This window comes from Tamandua tetradactyla, chromosome 5 (genome assembly GCF_023851605.1).
Source record: "Tamandua tetradactyla isolate mTamTet1 chromosome 5, mTamTet1.pri, whole genome shotgun sequence".
NCBI lineage: Eukaryota > Metazoa > Chordata > Mammalia > Pilosa > Myrmecophagidae > Tamandua > Tamandua tetradactyla.
This window is the reverse complement of record NC_135331.1, coordinates 1,134,184-1,160,979: the sequence shown is the minus strand read 5'-3', so window position 1 is coordinate 1,160,979 and position 26,796 is coordinate 1,134,184. Positions and strand designations below refer to the sequence as shown.

Below are 26,796 nucleotides of genomic sequence, written 5' to 3'. Positions count from 1 at the left end.
AAACCACCACCCTTACAGGCTTTGTCACAGGAGCCCTCAAGGGGCCCCCAGAGAGGACTTCACGGGAGGGTAGTGAGGAAGGGGAGCCTATAGGAAGTCGACACTGGAGACCAGAAGGCTCCTGCGCTCTCGGTCACAGCAGAAGCTTTCCTGCTTCTCACAACCAGACCAGGTGCTCGCCTGCCCTGGGTTCCTCAGCGCAGCGTCCTCGGCTCTGACCACCCATTGCCTGCGCTGCAGTTCTCCCTAAGGCGAGTGCCCTGCTGTGGTCGCCTCTGTCCTGGCACTGAGTGTCCAGTGCGGGCCTAGTAAGGCAGGCCACAAGGTTTCAGACCCGGTCAGAGGGGTGAAGGAGAGAGAAATGGATGCGCTGATGTGCTGCGTCCGGCGCGTGACTGAAAGGGAAGGTGCAGAGGGTGGGGGCAGGGACGGGGGCAGGGGCGGCGGGGACGTGGGGGCAGACGCGGCATGGCTGAGGGACCGGGCCAGGGGCACTGCCGACTGCTCTGCCTTTCAGGATCCTGAAGAGCATGGTGCTTGGCTGGGTGCGGGAGGTCACCCAGTACCACAACGCCTACGCCGACCACCAGCTCGTGCACCTGTACCGCTGGCTCCGTGCACCGGCCTCGCTGCTGCACGACCCCGCGCTGCACCGCACGCTGCACAGCATGATGAAGAAGCTCTTCCTGCAGTGAGTCCAGGTCACGTGCTGCCCGCCCAGGGCCCAGACCCTGAGGGACAGCCGTGTGCACTTCGGGGATAAGGGCCCCTTTCTGGGTGGATGCTACATAACGAACAGGGCCCCAATAAAGCTTAGCTGGCCTGTCGCTTTGAGTTTCTGGGCTCTTCCAGAGAAGTATTAGGTGAACACACCGTCTTCCAGCCCCCTTTCCTGCACAATCACGAACTTCATGGAATGGTTTGCGCCTGGCTTACCTGTCCCTCCCAGCACTGATCAAGGCCATCGTCTCCCCCGCCCCCACCGCACTGGTGTTAGTGCCAGCCTGGCGGTGAGAGGCCAGCCCGGTGTGCTCTTGATCTGCGTTTCCTATTACGAATGAAGTCGTTTCTCCTCATATCCTTTGCCCAGTTTTCTGTAGTTCTGCTAGTTTTTCTCTTATTAGTTTGTAGGAGTTCTTTCCATATAAAGATTTTTCTGTGCTTTATGGTACAAAAATGTTTCCGTCCATCTTTGATTATCTTTTGGCTTTATGCCATGCAGGAATTTGGAGCATTTATATTGTCAGCTCTATCACTTGTCTTTTATCCCATTTATGGTTCATTTTTTGTTTTTTTGCAGAACCCGTTTAGTCAGTTTTTTGTTGGCTTGTTTTTTGTTTTTGCACCGCATGTGCATTTTAAGTACATTTAAAATGGCTCTTCTGTTGGGGATTACAAAATATTCCTTTCATCATGATTTCCTCTAGCATTCTGTCTCATTGTTCGTTGTTGCTTCTGACCATTGTCTCTGAACATGCTACCCAGGCTCATCGCAGAGTTCAAACGCCTGGGGTCTTCCGTCGTTTATGCCAATTTCAACCGCATCATCCTCTGCACGAAGAAGCGCCGGGTCGAAGATGCCGTCGCCTATGTGGAGTACATCACCAGCAGGTGGGCGCGCTGCGGGAGGCGCCTCCGAGCTGCAGCCTGGTGCTTCCATGGCCCAACTCCCTGATGGCCCTGCTCAGGCCTGAGGCACACGTGCTGGAAGGACCCTCTTTCGGGCTGAGTGTTCCAGCACACAGCACACTCACAGATAGTGAAAGCAGTGACGGAAAGGAAAGGGTAGTTATTAACAATCATCCAACAGTTGTCGCAAAACATAGATCACACTCAGATTTTGAGATATGTTGTTTTGAGTGTAGTGTGGCCAGGGCATGTCCACCTCTGGTAAGAGGATTCCAAGAATGTTTTGAAGCATAAACTCTTTGTGGATATTGGTGTCATCAGCAAAGAGTGTGTGCGTCTAGAGTGATAAATTCACGTTAAAAGATTTCAGTTATCAGTGCTGGGTATTACAACGTTTACCTTTAGAGATCCCCTGCCTGCGTGTCAGTCATGCCCATGTAACTTCTCTGCACATCTGTCTGGGCACACCATGTTCTGGGTGTTCTCTAAATGTAAATAGAAGGAAAAGCATCAGTAAAATGACCACGGTGATGTTCCTCCTTTTGGTTGAATTATAATGGGAAGCTCGTGCTGCTAGGGTGAGTTTATATCGAACTCATGAATAAAGCACTTTTCTGAGCATAGAGAAATTGCTAGTGGATGCACAAAGCAGGTATGTTGGGATAAAGCTGGTCTGCCTGAGTATGCATGCAGGAGCAGCCTTGAGGGCACAGCAGAAAACACTGTTGCTCAGTAAATGATAAACTTGTTACTCAGCAGTAAGCGGGAGTGAAGTAAAATGCAGAGCCTTTGTGGTGGTCTTCCATAGACAGCACCAGCGGTGCTGTGGTGCCCAGAGTGGCCCGTCCTTTGTGTGTCTGCATGTCTGCCCATGGCCACGCTGTGTGCTCAGTGCCCTCAGGGCTGGCTTTTCTGCTCTCTCTGGGCCTGGTGAGCCCGGTGCACACAGGTGTGCCTGAGATGCTGACCAGCAGTAGGGTGTGGACACAGCTCCAGGAGTACAGTGGTGTCCTTCAGTGGCCGTGGCAGGGGCACGCTGAGAGACAGGTTACCTTTCTCCACCCCCTTGAGTTGGGAACATTTTAAAAACAATTTTAAAATAACCCCTTCTAGAAGAGTTGTGACTTGATTAATACTATTCAGGATTTCCTCCTTTCTCTCACTCTCCCTCCCTCCCACCCACCACCTACCTGCCTTTAGCTTTTCTTTTTCTTTTTGTTCATGGACCTCCTGTGCAGACGATTGAGTTACTCTTGACTTAGGAGTGATGATAATGAAGATAACTCGTGTACTTTATACTAGGAAGCAATGTTATTGGTTGTTTGTAATTAGTTGCAGATTGTCCAGGGTCATAAGGCGGAAGCAGTGACCCTCTGGGCCTGCCCGTGAGGCCATGACTTTATCTGATTTTCCTACTTGCAGCCCTCACTCATTTGGGCAATAGGCCAATCTAAGTAGCTTATTTAAGATTTTAGCAACTTTGAATTCTTTAAAATCACATTTCTTTTCTTCAGGTTTTCCTGTATTTTGAATGTGATGAGTACAGTGCAGGTACTATTTGTCTTTAAAACTTACTGATTTGTTTCCTCTCTGACCACTGAGGTGACTCCTTCTCTCATGAACCATGGAGACAGGCAATATTTCATGAGGAATTAAGCCATTCACAGGTTTTATTCTAACTAATTGAATTCAGTATACTCTAAAGGAAGATTTCTACCTTTTTGTGTCTTTACATTTAAAGTGGATTTCTTGAAGGCAACATATAGTTGGGTCTTGCTTTATTTTCCAATCTTGGCAATCTCTTGCTGGTTAATTGGGATGCTTAGACCATTTACATTTAATAGGGTTTTTTTATGTGATTGGGTTTAAATCTAACATCTTGTAGTTTGTTTTAATCCCACTTGTACTTTGTTTTCTTTTTTCTTTTTTTTTTTTTTTTTAATTCTTTCTGATTCTTTTATTGGCTTATTGGCTATTTGTATTTTGTTATTTTCGTGGTTGCTTTGTGGTTTATAAGGTACCTCTTTAATGTACTACAGCCAACCTGCAAGGAGTATTATACCACTTCACATATAGTATAAGAACTTTACAGTAGTTTACTTCATTTTTACCCTCTTGGCCTTTAACCTGTTACCATACTTTTTTTTTACATGGATTATGAACCCCACATTACATTGTTTTTGTTTTTGTTTTAACAGCTTGTATTTTTTTAAGAGATTTAAATAGTGAGAAAAAAGAATAGTATGTATTCATTACATAGCTATTTCTAATGCTCTTCATTCCTTTTGTAGATCCTCACTTGTATCTGACATCATTTTCCTTCTGCTTGAATGACTTTCTTTAGTATTTCTTAGCATGTGGATCTGAGGGCAATAAATTCGCTTATCAGTATCTTTCACATTTGTTTTTTTAAAGATATTTTCACTGGATATAGAATTCTAGGTTGACAGTGTTTTCTCTGTTACTTGTAAGATGTTTCTCCGCTGTTTTGTTTTGTTTTGGTGTTTTTTTGGCATGGGCAGGCTCTGGGAAGTGAACCTAGGTCTCCAGCATGACAGGCGAGAGAACTCTGCCACTAGCCACTGTTGCCCCGCCCTCTCCACTGTTGCCCCACCCTCCCCACTGTTGCCCCGCCCTCCCCACTGTTTTGCCCCGCCCTCTCCACTGTTTTGCCCCGCCCTCTCCACTGTTGCCCCACCCTCTCCACTGTTTTGCTTGCATCGCTTTCCCAAATCTGCTGTCAGCCGTGTCTTTGTTTCTCTGTGGTGTCCCTTTTCTGTCCCCTCTAGCTACTTTTAAATGTTTTTCTTTACAGGCTGATAGGTTGTGGGTTTATAATTTTAGTGAAGTTTGGAAAATTTTCAGCCATTATCTCCTCAAATATTTTTCTCCTTCCCCCTCACCAGTTTGGAGGCTCCAAGCCTTGAGAAGATTCAAGGCCACTTGAAGTTGTCCTACAGCTCACTAACTCTCTGTCCATCTTTTGAAAGCCTTTTTCCTTCTCTGTTTCATTTGGATAGTTTTATTATGTCATGTCATTAAATTCACTAATCTTTTCTTCTGCAGTGTCTAATCTGCAGTGTATTTTTTATTTACTGTTCAGCTCTGCTAATTCCAACGTCTGTGTCAACTCTGGTTGTTTTCTCTTGATTTTTTTTTCTCCTCAGTATGTGTGTTTTTTCCCTGCTCCTTTGCTTGCCTGATACTTTTTTATTGGATGCCAGATATTGTGAATTTTACCCTATTGTATGTTGCATGGTTGTTTGGTTTTTTTTTTGCATCCCTATAAATATGATTGAGTTATATTCTGTGCACATCATGTTTATTTGGAAACAGGTTGGTCCTTTTCAGTCTTTTATTTTTAAGATTTGTTAGGAGGACTAGAGTATATTCTCCACTGTTGAAGCTAGTCTCTCCTGAGTAGTGTGCCCAGTGCCTTGTGAATTGTGAGGATTTCTGCACTGGGTGGTGAGATCAGGCACGTCTCTTGTTCTGAGTGAGAGCCGAACACAGTTCCCCTCTCCTTCCGGTGGTTCCTTCCCTGGCCAGGCATGGTTTTTCTCACACACATGTGCCAGCAGTGCACTGCTGAATACTTGAGGGCAGCCCTCTGAAGGTCTCTGAAGTTCTCCTCCTGTGTCTCCTCTCTGCTCCTTTTCCCTGCAAACTCCTCCAGATTCTCAGCTCCTTCTGCTCCCCGGAGACTCTGCCTGGCTCTGCCCTCTGTGGGGGGCGGGGGGTAAATTTGGTCCCTGTTTATCATCTTGGCCAGAAGAGGAAGTCTCTTTAGAGTTATGTTTATCATTGTTCCCTAGAAAGTTTAAGGGTTGATATATTCTGAATCTACTTTAAATTCAGTTTTAAGTAAGTGGAGAGTAAATAGATATGTAGGGAAAGAAGAGAGAGCTTGGAGAATATGGGAAACGATCAATTTTACCCAATTTCTGTTTTGCTTATTTTGCAGCATTCATTCTAAGGAGCTGTTCCATTCCTTAACAATTTCTTTCTCTCGATGCTGGGAATTTCTTCTCTGGATGGATCCATCTAACTATGGGGGAATCAAAGGAAAAGTTTCATCTAGTATTTATTGTGGACAGGTAAGCGATCTGGAGAGTAAGGGTCTGGAGTCTAAAAGGATTTCAGAGGCAAACATTCACTCCTTCAGCAGTGACCTAGTAGTCACCTATTGTGCCAGACCTGCTTCTAGATCTTAGTGGCCCAGCAGTGAACACAGGAGACCACATCTCTGCTCTCCTAGAGTTGTTGGGGAAAGGTAGTACACAAACAAGCACATGTAGAATACAGCATCGACTGGGAATAAATGCCAAGAAAGGCAGTAGAAAGAGGGCAGAAAGAGGGGTGAGGCGAGGGGAAAGCAGCATGGAGTGAGCAGTGGGAGGGGCTCACACATGAGGCAGCCCTGAGTTCAGCTCTGTGGGGCAGGCATGTCTGCTGTGTCGGGGGAGCACCAAGGAGGCAGGGCCAGAGTCAGAGTGGGCAGAGAGCTGGCTAGGGCCGGCCACACAAACTCATGGCCATGGCAGGACTCTGGATTTCAGTGGTGAGGGGGAGAGTGAGTGGGTGAGTGTCAGGACCTGACTTCCCCTTGGCCCCTCTGTGGATAACAACTGCAGGAGGACAAAGGCACCACAGATACCTACTAGACGCACACGAGGTCAAGAGGCAAAGTGGCTGAGCTTGCCCGACCATCCGGTAGTGTTTAGGCAGGGATGTGGACTCGAGAACCAGGATCCTCAGGCTAGGAGGCGGTGCCGGGGCATTCTGGAGCTCACAGGGGCAGAGGCCAGTGGCCCAAGTCCTGTGTGCCCACCAGGGCCTCTGGCAAGGGGACAGAGGAAGCTGCCGGCAGGTGCTGAGTATCCCGGGAATCCAGAGAGGGAGGATTGACCCGCTGGGTCAGGTACTGCACAGGCAGACAGCGCACAGCCCAGGCCTGCCTCTTCGCAGCAAGGCTCAGGTCACCGGAACCTCGATGGGAACGGTTCTGGTGGAATGGCGATGGGAGGGGTTCAGAAGAACATGGGAGCAAAGAGCAGGTGTGTGAATGGACAGCTCGGGTTGGGGGGGAGTGGGGGTGGCTGTTGGAAAGGTGGGGTACACGACAGTATTTATATAGTGGGATGTGTAATCCCAAAGCGCGGGGACGGGGGCTTACTCCAGGGGAGGCACATCTGGAATAGGCTGCACAGGGTCTGTACCGTATGGGCACTGTGTCCTTTTGTGGTGAGCTGTCCCTCATGGGACGCATTCTGTAAGTCTCCTGCTGGTGCCAGGCACGTCCTCACAACTGCGGCACAGAAGTTACTCAGGCTCTGATGATAAACCCTGGATGAAAGTCCCACCTTAGAGCGGAGAGTTCTTTCTTCTGGAGATGCTGCCGCATGAAAAGGCAGCTGGGGGTCTCTCCTGTTACTGCAGGACTCCCCCAGACGGGAGCGAGCAGAGAGCGAGCAGGAGGAGGACGAGGAGGAGGAGCAGGAGCAGGCAGAGGAAAGCCTGGAGGAATCCCATGTGGAGGATTTACTGGAAAACAACTGGAATATTTTGCAGTTTTTGCCACAGGCAGCTTCCTGCCAAAGCTACTTTCTCATGATTGTGTCAGGTAAGCCTCTAAGCTGTGCTGCCCACAACCCTCTGCACAGGTGTTACCTCAGGCCAGGGCCTGCTACAAGGTCAGCAGCTGGAAAAGCACGTCCAGTAGGAGTGTGCCTGGCAGTCCGAGAGAGACTGAGCCGTTGCCCAGGGCAGCTCCTGTGCCTCCTCTGCTGCAGTCCAGTGGGAGGTGGGCACAGCGCACCCTTCCCTCTAGGGCTGGGCTCTTCCCTAGGCACGCATGGAGAATGTGGATAGTTCTCCCAAGATCTGTTTCCAACCCTTTCGTGTACGTTCTCCAGGAGCATCTGCTCATTTGCACTTACAATACATATGGGGAGACTGGGAACTTTCTGAACCGACTGGCCGCTGGCCGCCCTTGAGGCCTGACCTGGTGTATGGTATGCTGTGGTTTAGAGTTGAGCGTTTAGTGACAGCTAACTAGGTTATCTAGGTTCATGTGCAAATGAAGGATGCACATTACACCCTTTATCGTTAAAACAGAAGAATTAATGGTGAGCATTATAAACTCAGCTGTCAACAGATGGACACATATGTACCACACAGAGGTGGTGACAAGGGTGGTCTGATTTGTAATTGTCTTTGGTCTACCTGGACTTGGGTCTTGAACTTTCTAAGTTCTCCTTTGAAATGTTCTGGGCGTGTGGACCTGGTGGAATCTTGAAGACTTAAGCCAGCCCTGGGAGAATTGCCTTTGTTTCTGTTCTCACTTTCCAAAATGAAGACTTTCGTGCCTTTTTCCTTCTAAAACTCTCCTCTCTCAGTAAGCTTGGGCATCACTTACTGACTCCCATTTCTCAGGTTGACTTGGCTCGTTTAAAGGTAATGATGAACTCATAGTAATGATGACGTTTCCAGGGGGGCATCTGGCTCTCTGGCCATCCCAGGGGTCCTCTCAGGGGCCTGTGGCCTGCCCTGCCCTTCCCTCTGCAGCCTACATCGTGGCCGTGTACCACAGCATGCAGGAGGAGCTGCGGCGCAGTGGCCCGGGGGGCACCCCCGTGAGGAGGAGAGGGCCCAGCCAGGAGGCCGAGGGAGCAGTGGGTGCCCTTCCCGGTAAGTGTCTCTGGAGCCCGTGGCAGTGGGCAGCAGCATCCCCCGTGCGGGTCTCTCCCCGGCGTCCAGACACCGCGCATGTGGCAGCTCCGCTATCCCCTCTCCCCCCAGGAATGATCACCTTCTCTCAGGAGTACGTGGCAAATGAACTCACCCAAAACTTCTTCACTATCACTCAGAAGATTCAAAAGAAGGTCACGGGCTCTCGGAACTCCACTGAGCTCTCAGAGCTGTTCCCTCACCTCCCGGGCTCTCACCTGCTGCTCAGTAACCCTGCTCTGGAGTTCATAAAGTCCGTATGCAAGGTGAGGGTGCAAGGAGGAGCCATCAGCCTATTGCACAAGGGTGGCCGAGCCCCAAATGTGGGCCAGCACTGCAGTGTGATGTTCCACAGCCTGTGGGTCTGTCCTTGGGTTGAAGGACTCCGGGTCATCTTCAGTTTTGGGTGATCATGAATCAGGCAGGTTTTTGTGACCCTGAGTTTTTGTTCGACTTGTATAAAAACCTTGGAGTCGGCTCCCTGGGCCACATGGTGAGTGTTAACATGGCAGTTGTAGGGAGCAGCTGGCTGTGTTCAGAGGGGGCTGTGTGCCCCTCAGCAGTGGGTGAGGAGCTCCTCGCCAGAACTTGGTGTCATTCATTTTTTTTATTTCAGCTGTTCAAATGTGTGTGTGATGGCATCTCGATTTGTTTTCAAGTTTCATTTCTCTAGTGGCAAATAATGTTGAGCCTCTTTTCACGTGTTAATTCACTATCCATGTAGCTTCTTTGATAAAATGACTGTTCAAGTCCTTGGCCCATTTTTTTTTAATTGGGTTTTTTGTTATTGTTGAGTTTTAAGAATTCTTTATATATATTCTGAGTATAAATCCTGTATCACATATATTATTTGCAAATATTTCTTCCTGATTTTTTGCTTGTCTTTTTATTCTCTTAACAGTATTTTTCAATGAGCAGATCTTGATTTTGATCTAATTTATCAACTTGTTTCTTTAATGGATTATGCTTTTGGAGTTGTAGCTCAAAAAATCTTTGTTGTAAACAGGTTCACAAAGATTTTCTTCTGTGATATAAAAGTATTATAGTTTTAGGTTTTAGAGTTAGGTCTAAGATCCATTTGGAATTTTTGTATTGTGCATATGTTATAAATTGATTCATATATTTATATTAGGCTATTCAATTATCTTCACTTTCCTTCATCAGCACTGGTTCTCAGCATATAAACCCTGAATGTATTTACACCCAAGGCATTCATGGTTTTAGATGCTGTTATAAATGGTACAGAATCTACCTTGGAGATACAGTGGGTTCGGTCCCGGCTGCTGCGGTAAAGTGAACATTTTATTAAAATGGGTTGCTAGAATTTTTTGGTTTCCTAGTGCATGCAAAAGTTATGTTCATACTGTTCTCTGGTCTCTTAAGTGTACAATAACATTATATCTAAAACATATGTGCAGACCTGTTTTAATTTGCTAGGCTGCTCAAGCAAATGCCAGTGCAATGGTTCGGCTTAAACAGCGGGAATTTATTAGTTCATGGTTTTCTGGTTAAAACAAAATCCAAGTCAAGGCATCATCAAGCAGTCCTTTCTCCCCTGAAACTTTGGCATCCTAGGGCTGGCTGCTGGCGGTCCTTGGTCCTTTGCTTGCCATATAGCCCTGTCTTCTGGCCTCTTCCTTCTCTGGCAGGTTCTGTTGATATTCAGCTTTTTTTTTTTTTTTTTTTTTTTTTGATGTATGGCTTTTTTCTCTGTGTCTCAATTTCATTCCACTTATAAAATCCTCCAGCGATAGGACTAAGACCCATCCCAATTGAGGTGAGCCACATCTTAACTGAAGTCACCTCCTCAGAAGGCCCTACAATAGTGGGTTCATACCCCTTTGGGAATGGACTCCATTTAATCCATTTTCAGGGGAACATAACAGCTTCAAACTACTACACTACCTTAATTTAAAAGTACCTTATTTTTGAAAAATGCTCACCATCATTTGAGCCTTCAGCAAATCGTCATCTTTTTGCTGGTGGAAGATCTTGCCTTGATGTTGTTGGCTGCCGACTGGTCAGGGTTGTGGTTGCTGAAGATTGGGGTGGCTGTGGCATGTATTGGCTCTTCCTTCCACGAAATACTTCTGTAGCATGTGGTGCTGTGTGATAGCATTTTACCACCGTAGAGCGTCTTTAAAATTGGTGTAATCCTCTCAAACCCTGCCACTCGCTGCTTTATCAACTAAGTTTGTTTAATATCCTAATTCCTTTGTGGCCGTTTTAGCAACATTCACAGCATCTTCTTTGCTCATTCTTGAAGCAACTCCTCATTTGTTTAAGTCTAATCCTGAGATTGCAGCAGTTCAATCACGTCTTCAGACTCCATTTCTAGTTCTGGTTCTCTTCCTATTTCTACACATCTGCGGTTGCTTCCTCTACTGAAGTCTTCAACTCCTCAAGGTCGTCCGTGAGATGAGACTGAAGTCACCTTTTTAAACTCCTCTTAATGCTGGTATTTTGACCTCCTCCTATGACTCACAAATGTCCTTAACATTATCTAGAACGGTAAATCTTTTCCAGGTGTTTCATTTCCTTTGCCAAGATCTGCCAAAGAAATCATTATCTGTGGCAGCTATGGACTTACCAAATGTATTTCTTCAATAGCAAGGCTTGAAAGTTGGAATTACCCCTCGATGCCTGGGCTGCAGCATGGATGCTGTGTCAGTCATGGAAACAGCAGTCATCTCGGATATCCCCATCAGAGCGCTTGGGTGAACAGGTGCATTGTTGATGAGCAGAGGTTTCAACCTTTGGTTCAATCTTCAGTAAACCATGTTGTAAACAGATGTGCTATCATCCAGGCTATTTTGTTCCATTTAGAGAGCAAAGGCAGAATAGATGTAGCATAATTCTTAAGAGCCCTAGGATTTTTAGAATGGTAAGTGAACGCTGGCTTCAACTTAAAGTCACCAGCTGCGTTACCCCTAACAGGCGAATCAGCCTGTCCTTTGAAACTTTGAAGCCAAGCATTGACTTCTCCTCTCCTGCTGGGAAAGTCCTAGATGGCATCTGCTTCCAACAGAAGACTGTTTTGTCTGCATTGAAAATCTATCGTTTATTGTAGCCACCTTTTCCATTATCTTAGCTGTATCTCTGGATAACTTGCTGCAGCTTCTACGTCAGCACTTGTTGCTTCACCTTGCACTTTTATGTTATAGAAATGACTTCTTTCCTCAAACCTCATGAGCCAACCTCTGCTAGCTTCATACTTGCCTTCTGCAGCTTCCTCATCTCTGTCCGTCTGGTGGGGGGGCGGGGTGCCTCGCCTCTGAAGAGACACTTGCTGGTGGGGATGTGGGCAGAGCAGACCTCAGTGGAGAGCCTCAAGCCCCGGGGCATGGCCCACCTGGCTGTTCCTTTGTACCTCTCAACAGGTGATTCCACCGTGCTTTTTTTAAAACCCAGCTAAGGGATCTGTCTGCTTCTCCCTAGATTTGGGAGAAAATTATTAAATGAAAAGTTCAATTTGGACCATAAACAACAGTGGACTTAGGATCAGGCAGGAGCCATCATAAAATTAGACCAATAATAGGTTTGTCTGTTTCTCTGATCTCATGTAGCCAAAAGCTTATATAGATAGGGCCAGCATGGTGGGTGCAGAGGTACAGGCCCTCCCCGTCCCTGGATCTGCCTTCCTGGGCTGCCCCAATCTTACTACATCAAGTGGGGATGAGAGAAGGACAGGGAAGAGAAGTAGGAAGCATCTCTCTTCAGGTCTCACCTCCCTCCCTTGCCTGCCTCACCTCCACTCTGCTGAGGTCCACTTGGGGCAACTGTGAGTGCTTTGGACCTCGGAGAGGCCACGGCAACCTTGGCTCACTGCCCGGGATGGGCTTCAAATCAGATCATTGACACATCTGCAGAAGCCACCTCCCCGCGTTTAGGTTGCAGTGTTGTTTGCCCTTGCCAGGCAGTGGGGGCACCACTTGCAGGTGGCCGGTCCTCTTCCCACATTGTCCCAGCAGGAGGGTCCCCTCGCACACCTGGGTTGAGCACCCAGCCTCCTGACACTTTGTTTATTTGTTTATTATTGAGAACTCTTCATACACATACAGTCAGTACATGGTGGACAATCAGTGGCTGACAATATCATCACATAGTTGCGTATTCATCATCACCATGATCATTTTTAGAACATTTGCATCATTCCAGAAAAAGAAATAAAAATTTAAAAATCATACATCCCACACATCTTATTCTCCCTTTCATTGACCACTAGTATTTCCATCTACCCAAAATTTCACCCTTTATTCCCCCCTATTATTTATTTATTTTTGTCCTTATATTTCTACTCATCTGTCCATACCCTGTATAAAAGGAACATCAGGCACAAGGTTTTCACAATCACATGGTCACATTGTAAATGCTGTATAGTTATAAGATTGTCTTCAAGAATCAAGGCTACTGGGTCACAGCTCAACAGTTTCAGGTACTTCCCTCCAGCCACTCCACTATACCATACTCTAGAAAGGGATATCTATATAATGTGTAAGAAGAATCTCCAGAAAATTTTGACATAAGCATACACCGTGAAACCATCACCACAGTACAGATAATGAAAATGAATATTACCTCCAAAAAAAAAAAAAAAAAGAATAACCTCCAGAGTAACCTCTCAACTCTGTCTAAAATCACTCAGCCACTGACACTTTTTTGTCTCATTTCTCTCTTCCCCCTTTTGGTCAAGAAGGTGTTCTCAATGCCATGATGCTGAGTCCCAGCTCATCCCAGGAGTCAGGTCCCATGTTGTCACATGCTGGTATTTTTTTAGACTGTTTAGGCTGACCTAGGAGTCCTGCCTCATAGAGGAGTTAAAATCTGCCCCTGTACAGAGGAAATTAGAAAGCTCTGGTAAACTTAGGGCCACCTACGATTAAGGTCTAGAGCGGACAGGTGTGTCTCAGGATAGCAGGCGTCGATGCAGCCTCTGAGGCCGAGCCAGAGCACCACGCCCATGATGGTTCTTGGCTCACTGTGGCTCAAGATCCACCAACCTGGAGAAGTCAGCTCTTCCCTCTCTGCTCCTAACGGGGCTGAGAAAGGGATGAGACGGTGCCAAGAGAGAGTCGTTTGTGGGTTTCCCATTCCAGAAGGGGTGCAGCCTGGACGCCCCAGGACCCCTTCATGTGAGCTGTGGCCCCTGCAGGTGTTGTCTCTGGACACGAATGTCACAAACCAGGTGAACAAGCTGCACCGAGACCTGCTTCGCCTGGTTGATGTGGGCGAGTTCTCGGAGGAGGCCCAGTTCCGAGACCCCTGCCGCTCCTACGTGCTCCCTGAAGTGATCTGCCACAGTTGTAACTTCTGCCGGGATCTGGACTTGTGCAGAGACTCTGCCTTCTCCCAGGTGTGTGCCTCTTACTGGGCATCCGAGCTTTCCTGTTTCCTTTGGGTTGTTCCTGTTTGGTCCCTACCAGCTCTTCGGGTTAGAAAAAGGCACCCTTGCTAAAGCTGCCACGTGCCTGCTAATTGGTTAATATGTGCACAAGGGTGGGGCCGTGACATGATTGGAGCTGTGCTGTATACAGCTGGCGCAGTGACATGCAGTACCCCATGAACTTGCCCTTCTCAGCTCTGTCCTCTGTCCATCACACCATTCTCAAGACTGGCACACCCATGCCACTGGTGTCCAGCGTGGGGTGGAGGCTGCAGACGTGTGCCCGCCAGTGTGGAGGACAGGCAGATGACTGAGCAGGGAGCTACTCCACATCTCTCTCTGCCTAGGATGGGGCTGCCCTGCCTCGGTGGCTCTGCTCCAACTGTGGGGTTGCCTACGACTCCAGCGTCATCGAGATGGCCCTGGTGGAGGCTCTGCAGAGGAAGCTGATGGCCTTCACGCTGCAGGACTTGGTGAGGCGCTGGGCCGAGGACCACTGGTGATGGGCACGGCAGTAGCTCGGGTCTCCTGCGAGCACCAGTGCAGTATATCCCAGTCCCTGAACTTGGCTGACCCGCTCTTTCCACAAGCATGTACCAGGCACCTATAGCAGCGGGCTTTTCTAGTGGAGGGCAGAGAGCAAACAGGGTGAATAATATGCGTGCATGGCAGGAAGTCCGAAGAGAGCAGGCAGGGAAGCACCACACGCACGTGTGTATGTGTGCACAGATGTGTGTGTGATGAGGGAGTGTGCGTGAGGCAGTGCAGGTGTAGCTGGGGTGGTGCAGAGAGGTCTTTGAGAGGGGACACCTGAGCAGAAGCCAAAGGGAGCTGTGCAGCCATCAGTGGGGGGCGTTCCAGGCAGAGACCAGCTGGCGCCAGGGGCACTGTGCCTGATGTGGTGGCACCACAGAGGACCGAACGAGGGAGACACAGGAAGTCCCCCAGGACAGAGGCTGTCGAGGGAACCCGAGGGGAGGAGGGGAAGGGGTGGGGGCGCTGCCTGGTGAAGACAAAACCAGTTCATAAATTCTCTGAAGACCACACAGGTGTTTGCTGAGATGTGATGTGTGCATAGCAGGGACACAAGAGTGGGGTGAGGCCGCATGCTTGTAGGGCCGCTGCCTGGGGTGAGCCTGGGTGTTCTCACCCAGATGGCACCTGGGCTCTCGGGAGCGAGAGGCTCCGCCCTAACCGCACTCCCCACGCTGCCATGGCCCATTCTTGAGCTTCCTACTGGTCGAGTCTCAGGATGGGTGGGGGTCAGCAAATTACGGCCTTGTGTGCACCCACTATCTGCACACAAAGCATGGCTTTTAATTTTTAATTTGTCTGAGGGAAAATATCAAAAGAAGAATAATTCTGTAACCATGAAAATTATATGAATTGCAAATTTGACCGCCTGTAAGTACAGTTTTTACTTGAGCACAGCCACACTCGTTCATTTGCATGTTGACTGACGGCTCTCACACCCCAGCACAGAGCTGAGTCTTGGGAGAGATGCCATCAAGTCTAAAGCATTGGCTCTCTGACCCTTGAGAGATTTTGCTGGCCCTGTGTACTGTCCTGTGTTTCCCTCCTCCTGCTCAGCGTAGCATGGGATTCATCCGTGTTACTGGGTGTATTGGAAGTTTGTTCTTTTTCATCGCTGGTTCACATTCCAGCATGTGAGTAGACCCAGTTTACGGGCCCGTCCCCTGTGGTAGGCACTGGGCTTATTTCCAGTTTTGGAGTACACCAGATAAGCCAGTGAAAGAAACGGCCTTGATGTAGTGACTTAGAGGCCTGGTCAGGGGCCCTGGGCGTCCCTCAGGTGGCCTGGTTGTGCAGTCTGTGTCCGACCGTACTGCCCGTGTGTGCCCTGGGACGGCCCGAGTGTCCCTCGGCTCTCCGAGGCGCTGCAGTGCAGCCGTGAAGGTGAGGGCGTGGCCCAAGGGCCCGTGCTGCAGGCCGTGCAGGGCCTGGGCAGCAGGCGGCTTCCTTAGCACTGTGCAGGGCCGGCCTCCCATCAGCACCTCCTCGTTTCAGGTCTGCCTCAAGTGCAAGGGCGTGAAGGAGGCCCACATGCCTGTCTTCTGCGGCTGTGCAGGCGACTTTGCGCTCACCATCCCTGCCCAGGTGGGTCTCCTCTCCCCCTCTGCCTGTCTCCTTCCCCTGGCCACTGTGTTTGTGTCCCCTGGATAGGACTTGGGTCTGATTGCATCTGCTTGTTTCTGCAGGTCTTCATGGAGCAAGTCGGAATCTTCCGGAACATTGCCCATCACTATGGCATGTCTTACCTCTTGGAGACTCTGGAGTGGCTGCTGCAGAAGAACCCTCAGTTTGGCTGCTAGCTTGCCTCTGGCATGGGGCTGGCAGCGGACATTCTCCCTGCCTAGCCACATCAGTCTGGTCCAGGAGGAACCTGTCCTGGCTCCTCTGGTGGACGGGACCACTGGCTGTCCAGTTTTCCAAATAGTGTCCCAGGTCTGGAGAAGAGAAGGCCAGCTAAGGAAAACAGGTTCTCAGGGAGCTTTCAGATGACAGCGTGTGGAAGTGTGAGCAAGTGAGGGGCAGGAGAGGACCCCTCTCCAGGGCCTTCTGCCGAGTCTGAGGGTTTCGGGGGCCCTGGGTGCCTTGTCCTGGAATAAACATGCTGTGCTGCCCTCAGCCCTCTGCTCCCTGTGCTCCACGGTGGGCAGGGGGCTGGTTGGACATGGACATGCCCACATGAAGAGGAGTTGACTGAGCTGGGGGGGGGGAGGTGGTCAGGCCCTGGGGGGGCCGCAGTGGTGGGCTGCCAACTCAGTGCATTCTCGTGGACAAGGCCTTCCCCAGCCTGGGTTCTGTCTCCTGACCGTGCAGGGATCTCCACTCCTACTGGCAGGAGAGGCCCAAGGAGAAAGATTTTGGGCTGTATTGTTTACCACAATATTAGCATCATATGCTAAGACCTGAATTTTGTAAGGATTTTACGTTATTTCAGCTCTGAAAAAGTGGGGGGTGCTGAGAAGGAGGAAAACAGAACAGAAGCCACTTGCTCAGGGGGACATGGGTGCCAACTGTCCCTGCCAGCCCCAGAGGTGCAGAGTCTAAGGCCTGCTCTTTTGGTGGCCACACAGGGCCACCCCAAGATCCTGTCTTCCAGGACCAGCCAGGACACTTTTTTTAAACGTGTGTTAATTTTTAAGTGGTAAAATATACATAACATAAAAGTCACCTAAGCATTTTAGGCAGACTGTTGTGTGACATTAAAGTGCAGTGACAATGCTATGTAACTTTTAGTATGACCTTTTTCCAGACTGTTCTCATCATCCTAAAGCAAAACTCATACTTGTTTGGCAGGAACCCCCCAGCCCTCCCTCTCTGCACTCCTGGTGCCTGACTGCTTTTTGCAATGGAAAACATGCCACCAAATTTCTAAAGAGCCTGGTGTCGCTGAACAGAACCCATGGCTGGGTGCAGAGCTGGGAAGCACGTTTGCCTGTGTCACTCGTAAGGGGAAGAGAGTTTCAGGTGGCAGAAAGTGACCATAATCTCTTGCTCTGCCAGCCTAGAGTCCACATGCAGAAAGGGCCTGAGACTCTGCTCTCCAAGGGGGTGAAACTTCCACTCAAGGGTCTTAGGAAAAGGAGAGCCAGCATCATCCACTTCACTGTCAGTGAAATGGAGGCCTTCTCCTTCTCTTCTTCTTGAAGAGACCTCTTGTAAGGCCGACAGGAAGCAGAGAAACAAACAAATGGGCAGTTTAGGGAGGCAGCTGGCCTGCCGGAAGCCCTTCTGGGAGGTCCCTCATTCCTGGGGTCTGCCTGTCGGTTTTGCTTGCCCTGGCTGCCTGGTCTCTGACTGTCACTCTGTCTTACTGTGGGTATGCTTGTCCTCTGGAAGCAGCGGACACATGAATGAGGCGAGGGGGCACCTGCTGCGGGGGGAGGCTTAGTGTGTTGTGCCGCTGCTGCCAGGCAGCACGGACCCGATACAGGAAACCCGAAGCTCCTGGTGTGGCCGGAGCCAGAATCAGAAGAGACCAAATCAAATTAGGCCGGAGAGGGAGGAGACCAGGCAGGCTAACTAGGTTTCCTGGAAGGGATGGCATGAGGGCTGTGGGTGGAGCAGCAGGGGGAGCCAGGAAGAAAGCGATCGGACCCCAGGGACTCACCGGGTCACTGCCTGTTCCCAGCGGGGCCGTGCAGTGGGATGGCCATGCAGCTGGCTGGACCTGAGGTTAGGGGCAGGGCAGCGTGTTCCAGCAGCTCCAGGTAGACAGGGCTCAGCTGGTTCACCCAGAAACCAACTTCAGGGTGAGGGCTCTGGAGGCAAGGGTGGGCACCATTTTGCTGAGAGACCTGAGCGGTCAGGCTCTTGAGCTGCGTCCAGGAGCCCGACAGGAAAAGCCAGTTTCTCCAGACTCCATTGGGTATCTTGTGAACTAAGTGCTCAGGTTGTCAGGCACTCAGATGGTCTGAAAACTGATGCCCCGAGGATGGCCAGAGCCAGCGTAGGTGCTAAACCCATTAAGGCCCGAGAGGGTAAATGAAAAGAAATGCAGAGCTCAGGCAGGCCTTGGAGTCCCAGGCCTGAACCTTGCTCCCCTCTAGCCTCGTGACCTGGAAGGTGACTTCCTTTCCCTGGGACTCCCATTTCCTCATCTGAACCGGGAGTGTTGTCCACCTGCAACCCGCAGCATCCAGGATGTGTCCAGCCCCTAGCACTGGGCCTCACTTCAAAGTGCTTGCTGAGGGTGGCTGGTGACTGGCCGAGTTCTGGCTGGCCTTTGGGGAAACCAGTCTGAGTTGCCCTTAGGGGGTGGTCTCTCCAAGCGTTCAGGGGGCTGCAGGCCCTGACCCAGTGAGTGCCAGCCCCACATACCTGTTCAGCCCTCCCTGTTTTGAGTAAAGGTGGGGAGCTGGGCGAGCATTCTGATTTAGAAACCTGTGGGTTCTAGGCTCTCACTTTCCTGCTGTCCAATTCTCCCCTCTCCTAGCACCACTCTCCTCAGTGAGCCCTTACTGGAGGGGAGAGAGGGCCACGGGTCCAGGCTGTGCGGGAAACACTGTGCAGGAAACTGGCCAGTGTCCACTAAGGGGTCTGAGTTTGGCAGTGACCTGTGACCCCGCTCCCCCAAGTCTTCTCCACATGTGACTGGCAGTGGGACATTACCCAGACCAGGGCCCCCTGAGCTCTCAGTCAGTGCAAATGCAAAATCAAAATGCCCTACCCTGACCCCCAGCCCTCCCAAAAAAATGTGGGGCCAGAAGTTTCTGGTTACAGGCTTTATTGGAATCAGCATGTGGCTTCTTGGCTATAGGGTGGCGTTCTCATGCAAGGGGCAGGGGTGGCCATAGCACCCAGCACTGGGGAGCTAGGAGGGGGCCATGGCCTGGTGAGAGGAAGGGGCAGGCAGGAGCTTGCCCCCCTGACTGGAGACCCAGTTAGGGGGTTGCGATGGTAAGTGGGCATGAGGCAGGAGTGCAGCCCCCTTCCTCCAGCTGTTCGGCCCTCTCCCAGGGCAGGCCCTTCGGGCTCCTGGTTCTTACAGAGATGTGAGTCCGTGAAGGTGTGGGCAGGACCTGGGCCTTCACAGACAGGTGGTGCAAGCAGCTGGCCCCCTCAGGCCCAGGTCTACACCTCAGTGTGTGCAGGGCTCAGAGCTGGGCCAGACCTTTGGGGTCCCTGGGTGTGGAGACCTGCTGGGTTGGCTTGGGGGCAGCAGGCCCTTGCCCTGGACTTGACCTGGGGCCAGCAGCCATCTGCTCAGACCAGGATAGGGTTAGCTCTGCCCCTCACCCCGTGAGCAGCCTGCCTGTCCCATGGGAGGGCTGGGTGACTGGTCCGCAGTGCAGGGCGGGGGTGGGGCCTGGCCCAGCACCATAGCCAGGGTCACGGGCCAGCTGGCCGAGGAGCGCACTGGTGTACACACCTTGTCAAACTTCTTGTGGCTGTAGACCTTGTTTTTGTTCATGAATGTGAGCAAGATCCAGTCACACAGGAAGGAGCCCTGGGGCCAGCAGAGGGCAGAGCTCAGAGGGTGGCAGGCCCCTTACACCCGCCCAGACCCCGTCTGGCTCCTTACCACCCCGATGGAGGTCAGCGCCGTGGCCAGGTTGATGACGGTGGGGATCAGGCTGAACTTGCCTGCCTGGGAGAAGGGCAAGCCTCAGGCACTGGGCGCCAGCTGTGCAGGTGCATCCCCAGCCCCCAGCCGCCACGTGTGCGGGTGCTCACCTGCCCATGCACGATGACGTCGATGCGGACCCCGTAGGCTTTGATGAGCGTGCGTGTGGTGCTGCCGTTCGCCTTGTAGTACTTGGCGAACCTGCAACGGGAGCAACAGGCTGCCTCTGCCCACTCAGGCCTCTGGGGACCGGGGGCTCAAGCACCACCTGTCCCTGGGGCCCCAGGCCAAGGGTACCTGAAGTTGTAGCCGGACGAGGCTGGGATGTGCTTGGGGTCGAGCCTCCGGAAGGAGTACTTGGGGTTGCACTCAGACGCCGGCAGGTCCAGGTCACAGTTCCAGTTGATGATCACCCCAATGACTCCTCCCTGCAGGGGTGGGCGTGACAACGGGGGGGGCGGGGCTGCCCCCGCAGCCGTCCAGAGCTTGGGGGGGAGAGGTGTGTCCCGTGGGGCCCACTGGCCGGCCCGGCGTCAATAATTCGCCAGGTGCCATCCCGCCCAGCTGGCCACCATCCCTGGCTGTCTCCTGCACTCACCGTGTGGGCGAGCTCCGTGAAGTTCTCCCCTGCACGCTCCACCACGAAGCCCAGCTTGAAGATGGGGCAGTAGGGGTCTGCGCGCTCGTCGAAGGTGCAGCGCTTCAGGTAACCGTCGCGCCTGTCCGCGATGTTGCCCCTAGGGGACCCAGTGGCCGGTGGGGTCCGAGGGTGGGGGCCTCGCACCCACACCCACTGCCCTGTGACCCGCCCCTGCTGGCTTACTTGGAGAACTGGAATTTGGGGTAGTGGATGCTGTTCTTGATGAGGATGGTGAAGTTCGGGGCCATCCCACCCAGGAAGTGGCTGAGGAGCGCACAAGAGGTTTGTCCGGCCGCTACCGCCGCGGGAAACACAGCCCGCCGCCTGGGGCCCAGGACCGCCCCCCAGGCGCCCCCGCAGGAGAAGGGCAGGGGGACTGGGTGGGGGTGCGCACCTGACCGAGGCGCCGTCCTCCACCGGGCACCAGCCAGCCACCTCGCACGTCCTGGCAGCACCGTGGTAGTAGGGGACGCAGCGGCCGGTCCGTGGCCCTGCCGGACAGACACCCAGGCTGTCGGGCCGGAGGGGACTCCGGGCCACCCCCGCCGCCGCGGCACCCACTGACCATTTCCCAGCATGTCCAGTGCCCCGGCCTCGCAGTCGGAGTCCGAGTGGCAGGTGGCATTGCTGACCCTCATGCTCTAGGGTGGAAATGGGCGCTCGGGGGTCTCCAGGCCGCGGTGCTCCGGCTCTCGGCAAGGGGAGCGCCCCGCCCCGCCCAGCTGTGCGCCCCTCACCTCAGGGCAGGTGCCGAGGGCCTGGGAGGGCGTGATCTCGACTCGGGTGATGATGCTGAACACACTGCCCCCCTGCGTCGGAAAGCAGCGGTCGGCGGGCGCTCCCCTGGCCCAGGGCGCCTACCCTCGCCCGCTCGAGGCTGTGGGGGGCGCGTGGGCGTCAGGTCGCACCTCGGGGGGCTTCACGTACTCCTCCACGTCCCACACCTTGTGCTCCGACGTGGTGATGCCTTTGACCTTGGTGATGACCGAGCTCTCCGGGCCGGTCTCGCTGTCCTGGTAGCTCTTCTGCACGATGAACACGTACCTGGGGGCAGGGCCGGGGCCGCGCTGGAGGCGACCCCGGGCGGCGGCGTCTCCCCTCCCGGGAGCCGGGCGGCCGGCCCCGCACTGGCCCCGCGCCCCTGCGCCCCCCAGCCCGGGAGGCCCCGCGCCCCCTCTCCCGCCCCCCCCCAGCCCGGGAGGCCCCGCGCCCGCTGCCGCACCACACGAAGTAGAGCAAGATGAGCAGCTGCACCGCGCGGTACACGACGCCCAGGCGCCGGTTCCTCACCACCACCACCTTGGGGGTCTCGTAGTCCCACAGCGCGGACCAGCAGCCCCGGGCCAGGCGCCGCGCCCCGGCCGCTGTCGGGGGAGGCGAGGGCTCCGCCATGGCCCGGGGCGGCCCGCCGGCCCCGCGCTCCCGCCCCGCTCGGCGCCCGGAACTCCCGGAGCCGCGGGATCCTGCCCGGCGCCTGCAGGACCCCGCGGCGGGGGGGGGGGGGGGGGGGCTCTGGGCGGGGCCGGCCTGTCGGAGGTTCCACCCCCTGTGCCGGCCCCGCCCCGCCCCGGCGTGAGGAGAAGGGGGGCGACGTGGAGAGGGGCCTGCGGAGGTCGCCACGGCCGCAGTGCTGCTGGGGGCCGGGGAGGTGCCCCGGGGGCTGGTTCTCAGTTCATCACCCCCGTCCCCCCCCTAGGGGGGCAAGTCGCAGTCACGGGGGCCTCGCGCTGCTCCCCGAGACGCGGACGCCAGGGCCGAGACCCCGTGCCGGACTCCTCTCTGCGTCTCCGCGGGGCGTGGCCGTCCTGGGCGCTCGGAGCAGCGCTGCGCCCTCCACTCTCCTTCCTGCCCCCACCCTGGGCTTCCTGCTGGTTTTCCAGCGCCTGCTGATGGACATTTGAGTGGTCTCCAGCGTTTAGGGCGACGACACGTGGTTTTGGTTTGTTAAAACTGCCATAACGCAATGTAGCAGAAATAGGCAGGCCCTTCCCACCCGCTTTCGTGGGTTGCAGAGTTACAGTTCTAAGGCCGTGAAAATGTCCGAGTTAAGGCACCAAGAGGAGGAGAGCTTCCATGAGGACAGGCCGCTGGCCCGACGCTGCTGCTGGCCCTTCCCAGCCGGGTCTGGCCTTAGTGGCTCTGTCCTCTAGGGGGTTGCCTTCCTTTTAACCTCACACACGACAGCAGTGAAGGACAGAGACCCACTGGAATGGGCGGGGTCCCCTCTCAACCGTCCCACCCACATCGGGTGTGCCCGGCAGGGGTGGGTTAGAGGGACACGGCCTTTTCCCGGACACAGAGCTGCTGCTGTGTGTGTGGCCGCTCCCCCTGGCCCTCTGGGCTAAGCACCCGGGAGAGAAGGCCGGCCCAGGGTAGGGAGCTGCGCTCTCTAAGGTGCGACCTTCTGCTTCCCGCAGCACGACAGACCCGGGGCAGCCGTGCCTCCTCCCACGGCCCGGGGAAGCAGCCTTAGGGCGGGTTTGCTTTGCCTTTTCCTACTGACTTACACATGGACCACGTGCATGTCTTTGTGAAGTCCGTGCCTCACTTCTTTTGCCCATTTTTTAAATAGCTTGTTTGTTTTCTTATTATTGAGTTTTTTTCCAGAAACCAGTTGAACAAAAATGTGCGTAAAGACTGCAGAATTCCCCCGTTTACATGGGTCTGAACCTCTGACATCACATTTTATGCGTTTGCCTTTTAGGTCCTGTAGGAAGTAAGAAGTAGTTACAAACTAAAATGGCATGGTGCTGGCAAAGATGTCTCCGCGGTGGCTTCCCCCGCTGCTATTTTTCCTTCTCCAGCAGCTTCCTCTAGCGTCCCTTCCAGTGCACGGCTCTCTTTAGCCTCCCCAGGAAGGCCAGCCTCGCTTTTGTTTCTCCGGAAAAGTCTTCGCTCCCTCATTTCTTTTTAAAGCAGACAGAGCATTTGTTGAGAGCACGTGGGAGAGGCCACGCGGGCGCGCTCGCTCCTACGCTTCACTTCCCCCACGCCCACCCCCGCCCCCACGCCCACGCCCTGCTAGTTCGCGGCTCCTCCTGTTGCCCCCTCCTCTCCGGGCTGGTAGATGGCGCCCCTGGGCAGGGCTCTGCGCGGACTCACCTGGGTGGGGGCGTTGGCTCCAGGTGGGTCGGCCGCCGCCAGGTGTTTCCCGGGAGTGGGCAGCGCCCGAGCAGCTGGTCTGCCCAGGACACGGCCCCCGGGGCCTCGGTTCACCGTCCTTGCGCCAGGCCCCTTCCTGGGCTCCCTCTTACCTAAAGGGTGAGAGGGGCGAGGGGCTGCCTTTGTAGCTGCTTCTTGCTTAGGGGCTGCACGCCCTGCGGATGCAGCGTAGAACTTTCTGGCGCTTTCATTTGCGTCTCCTTCATGGTTTTTGTTTTGTTTTGCTTTACTTTTTCATTTAAACAGGAGTTTATTATCTCACAGTTTTGGAGGCTAGAACTCCGGTGTTGGAAAATTGCTTGCTCCAAAATCTGTAGTGTTCTTTTTTGTTTATTGTGAAGAATAGCATATATACACACAAAAAAGCAATACATTTCAAAGCACCACACAACGATTAGTTATAGACCAGATTTCAGAGTTTGGTGTGGGTTACAGTTCCTCAGTTTTAGGTTTTTACTTTTAGCTGCTCCAAGACACTGGAGAGTAAAAAAAAAAAAATCAATATAATGATTCTAGAATCCTACTCATTTGTTAAACCCTCCCTTCTCTGTATAACTCCACCATCCCCTTTGATCTTCCTATGCCACTCTTTAGGGGTGTTTGGGCTTTGCCCATTCTAACTTTTCCACGTTGGAAGGGGCTGTCACTAATGTGGGGTAGGGGGATGGAGTCGCTGATGTTCTGGAGAGGCTGGGCCCTCTGGGTTTCAGGGCTTATCTGGACCAGGGACCCATCTGGAGGTCACCATCACTCGCCTTTGACGGCGCCAAGGCGACAGGGGCAGGGAAGTGCCGGGCAGGGGCAAGAGGGCGGGGCAGGGGCGTTGGGAGGGGGCGGGGGGGGAGGGTCCGGGGAGGGGGGCGGTGAGGCTCTGGGAGCTGCTTCGTCCCCCGCGGGCGACCTGCGGGCCGCGTCTGGTGAAAGCGGGTTACCGGCTGTCATGCGAGCGGCCCAGGCCCGTGGGGCCCAGGGGGGACGTAGGCCCACCGCGCCCTCGGCGTCCCCGCTGCCGCAGGCGCTTCCGGGGGCGCACGAGGGCCCGGGAGGCGCACGAGGGCCCGGGAGGCGCGCGGGCACTGGCCGGGATGGGCGCGCGCTGCGGGGCGCGAGCGGAGCCCCGGGACGGGCGGGGCGGCGGGAACGCGGCTCACGGGGAAGGCGAGGCTGCAGCGGACTTGCGGGTCCGAAGTACAGAAAGGGTTCTGCAGGCCTGAGTCCGGAATGACTCGTGCCCCCTCCGCAGACGCGTGTGCGGCAGACAGAAGTGGGGGGTCCTCCCGTCCTTTTCGTCCTGGTGCCCGGGAGGGGACGCGACTGCGGGCTGCGGGGCCGAGCCCAGGGAGCGGAACAGAAGGGGCGGCGCCGCGTGCTCAGGCCCGGGTTTGGGGGGGACTTCGGGGGGTCACCCGGGGGAGGGGCTCCCGGGGGTGGAGGGGCTCCCGGGGTGGAGGGAGCTCCCGGTTGGGGGGCTTCTGGGGAGGAGGGGCTCCCGGATGGGGGAGGGGCTCCCGGATGGGGGTGTTCCCGGGGGAGGGGCTCCCGGGTCGGGAGGAGTGGAGGCTGGGCGGGCGCGGAGGGGGCCCGGGAGGGCGCAGTGGCCTCTCGGGTTGATCCTGAGTTGGAAGCTGGCGGTTGCTGATGAGTCAGCCGACGTAGCCTTAGGGGCGGTGGACTGGCCCCCTGGACCGGCTGCCCCACGGCCGGGTCACAGCTGTTTTCACACGAGCTCCGGCCATTTGCCCAAACTCGGGATTATCCGTCTTGAGCTGTTCCACCAATGTGCGTTAGTGTTGACGGGATTTTCATTTGCATGTCACTGGTGACTAGAGAATTTGAGTATCTTTTCATATGCCTGTTGTCATCCACGTTTCCTTGCTTATCCGTGCCGTTTTCGTGCTGTGCGCTGGGCTTTCGGCATTTCTCTTGCAACTTTGCGGTAATTCCTTGCCAGTCGCACATGTTAGATGCTGCAGATACGTATTTTGGTTTTGAATATGGCATCCTTCCTTGGCCAGGAACCCTCCTTCCTGCTTGATCGAGCCCTTCAGGTTTTCAGCTTGCGGCTCATGTTTTCAGAGGTTGCTTTACAAATCCTCAAAGTCTAAAATCCTAGGAGAATGAAACAAGATGTGTGGCTGGCACACACACACACACACACACACACACACACACACACACACACCGGTACCAAAGCAATAAAACCTCAGTGTCTAGGACAGTAAAATGATAGATCCTTGGGACAGATTAGGAAACTGTATGGCAACTTCCTGGGGCTAAGTGGGCCTTTGTGTTGGCTCAGGGGCCCGCGGGGGAGGTGAAGGGCGCCCGGACACTGTCCAGTCCCCCAGGACAGCGATTCCAGCATCCTAAGTGAAGCCACAGACACCCAAAAGAAAACGCAGATGGGTTCTTTTGTACCTTGGGGTGGGAAGGACTGTCTAAGATAAACCATGACTATGAAAAAAGGAAAATAAGTTTGACCATATAAGAAAATTAACAGGGAAAAAATATAATAAGCAAAGTGAAAAGGAAATTTCAAAATAAGAAAAGTTATTTGAACTCATATTGTGGACAAAAGGCTCCTCGGTTGGTGGGACAGGACAGCTCGGGGGCTCGGGGGGCTGGAATCGGCCCAGCAGTCCTCCTTACGGGACCCTGTGGAGATGCCTGGCCAGGCCATTCCTGCAGGTCAGCGGTGGGGACAGCGGTGGGGACAGTGGTGGGACAGCGGTGGGGACAGCAGTGGGGACAGTCCCCACGCCCTGAGGTGGACGCTCACCAGGATGCGTGGTTCTGCGAGAAACACAACCTATAAAACACTTAGATCAGTCTTGCTGCTATTATTATTATTCAGATTTTATTATTGAGGTCGTCGTTACCCTTACTATTTGGATTTTGATTTCTGCCTTTTGGGTAGGGAGGCATGAATGTGCGGGTATGTGTGTAATAAACACGAGACAAATGAGCAAGAAGTGAATTAATTTTATTAAACTATAAAAAACTTATTTTTATTAAACTGGTTAAGAGGGGAAGGAGTGGAGAGGTAGGAGCGAGACTGCTTCATGTACATCTTTCTCTAATATTTTGATTCATGGACCATGTGTTTGATGAAATGTGAGAGAGGGAGGGGAGGGGAAGAGGGAGGGAGGTCTAGTTCTT

At 53.4% G+C, this 26,796-nt stretch overlaps 2 protein-coding genes across 5 annotated transcripts in view; one reads left to right on the top strand and one right to left on the bottom strand.

Moving 5' to 3' along the window:
- Nucleotides 1-16,390, top strand: part of POLE (DNA polymerase epsilon, catalytic subunit) — a 70,721-nt gene extending 54,331 nt beyond the window's left edge. The window contains exons 40-49 of the mRNA XM_077159512.1: nt 518-691; nt 1,486-1,611; nt 5,594-5,726; nt 7,069-7,252; nt 8,197-8,319; nt 8,431-8,624; nt 13,511-13,711; nt 14,089-14,214; nt 15,770-15,859; nt 15,961-16,390. Of these exons, the coding sequence (XP_077015627.1) occupies nt 518-691; nt 1,486-1,611; nt 5,594-5,726; nt 7,069-7,252; nt 8,197-8,319; nt 8,431-8,624; nt 13,511-13,711; nt 14,089-14,214; nt 15,770-15,859; nt 15,961-16,074 (1,465 nt within the window). The 3' untranslated portion in view covers nt 16,075-16,390. The remainder of the gene's footprint in view (nt 1-517; nt 692-1,485; nt 1,612-5,593; nt 5,727-7,068; nt 7,253-8,196; nt 8,320-8,430; nt 8,625-13,510; nt 13,712-14,088; nt 14,215-15,769; nt 15,860-15,960) is intronic.
- Nucleotides 16,391-19,384: 2,994 nt separating this feature from the next.
- Nucleotides 19,385-21,867, bottom strand: P2RX2 (purinergic receptor P2X 2). Of its 4 annotated transcripts, none has more exons than XM_077159513.1 (11): nt 21,698-21,867; nt 21,384-21,519; nt 21,213-21,284; nt 21,041-21,116; nt 20,870-20,966; nt 20,659-20,739; nt 20,434-20,572; nt 20,133-20,263; nt 19,946-20,055; nt 19,794-19,855; nt 19,385-19,718 (listed from the first exon to the last, which is right to left on the bottom strand). In XM_077159513.1, the coding sequence occupies exons 1-11, from the start codon at nt 21,865-21,867 to the stop codon at nt 19,491-19,493; spliced, it is 1,302 nt and encodes a 433-aa protein (XP_077015628.1). In that variant the 3' UTR covers nt 19,385-19,490. The 4 variants fall into 4 exon arrangements, with proteins under 4 accessions (XP_077015628.1, XP_077015629.1, XP_077015630.1 ...); XM_077159514.1 differs by having other exon boundaries at nt 19,794-19,859; nt 19,946-20,036; XM_077159515.1 differs by having other exon boundaries at nt 19,599-19,718; nt 19,794-19,859.
- Between the last annotated feature and the right edge of the window lie 4,929 nt (nt 21,868-26,796).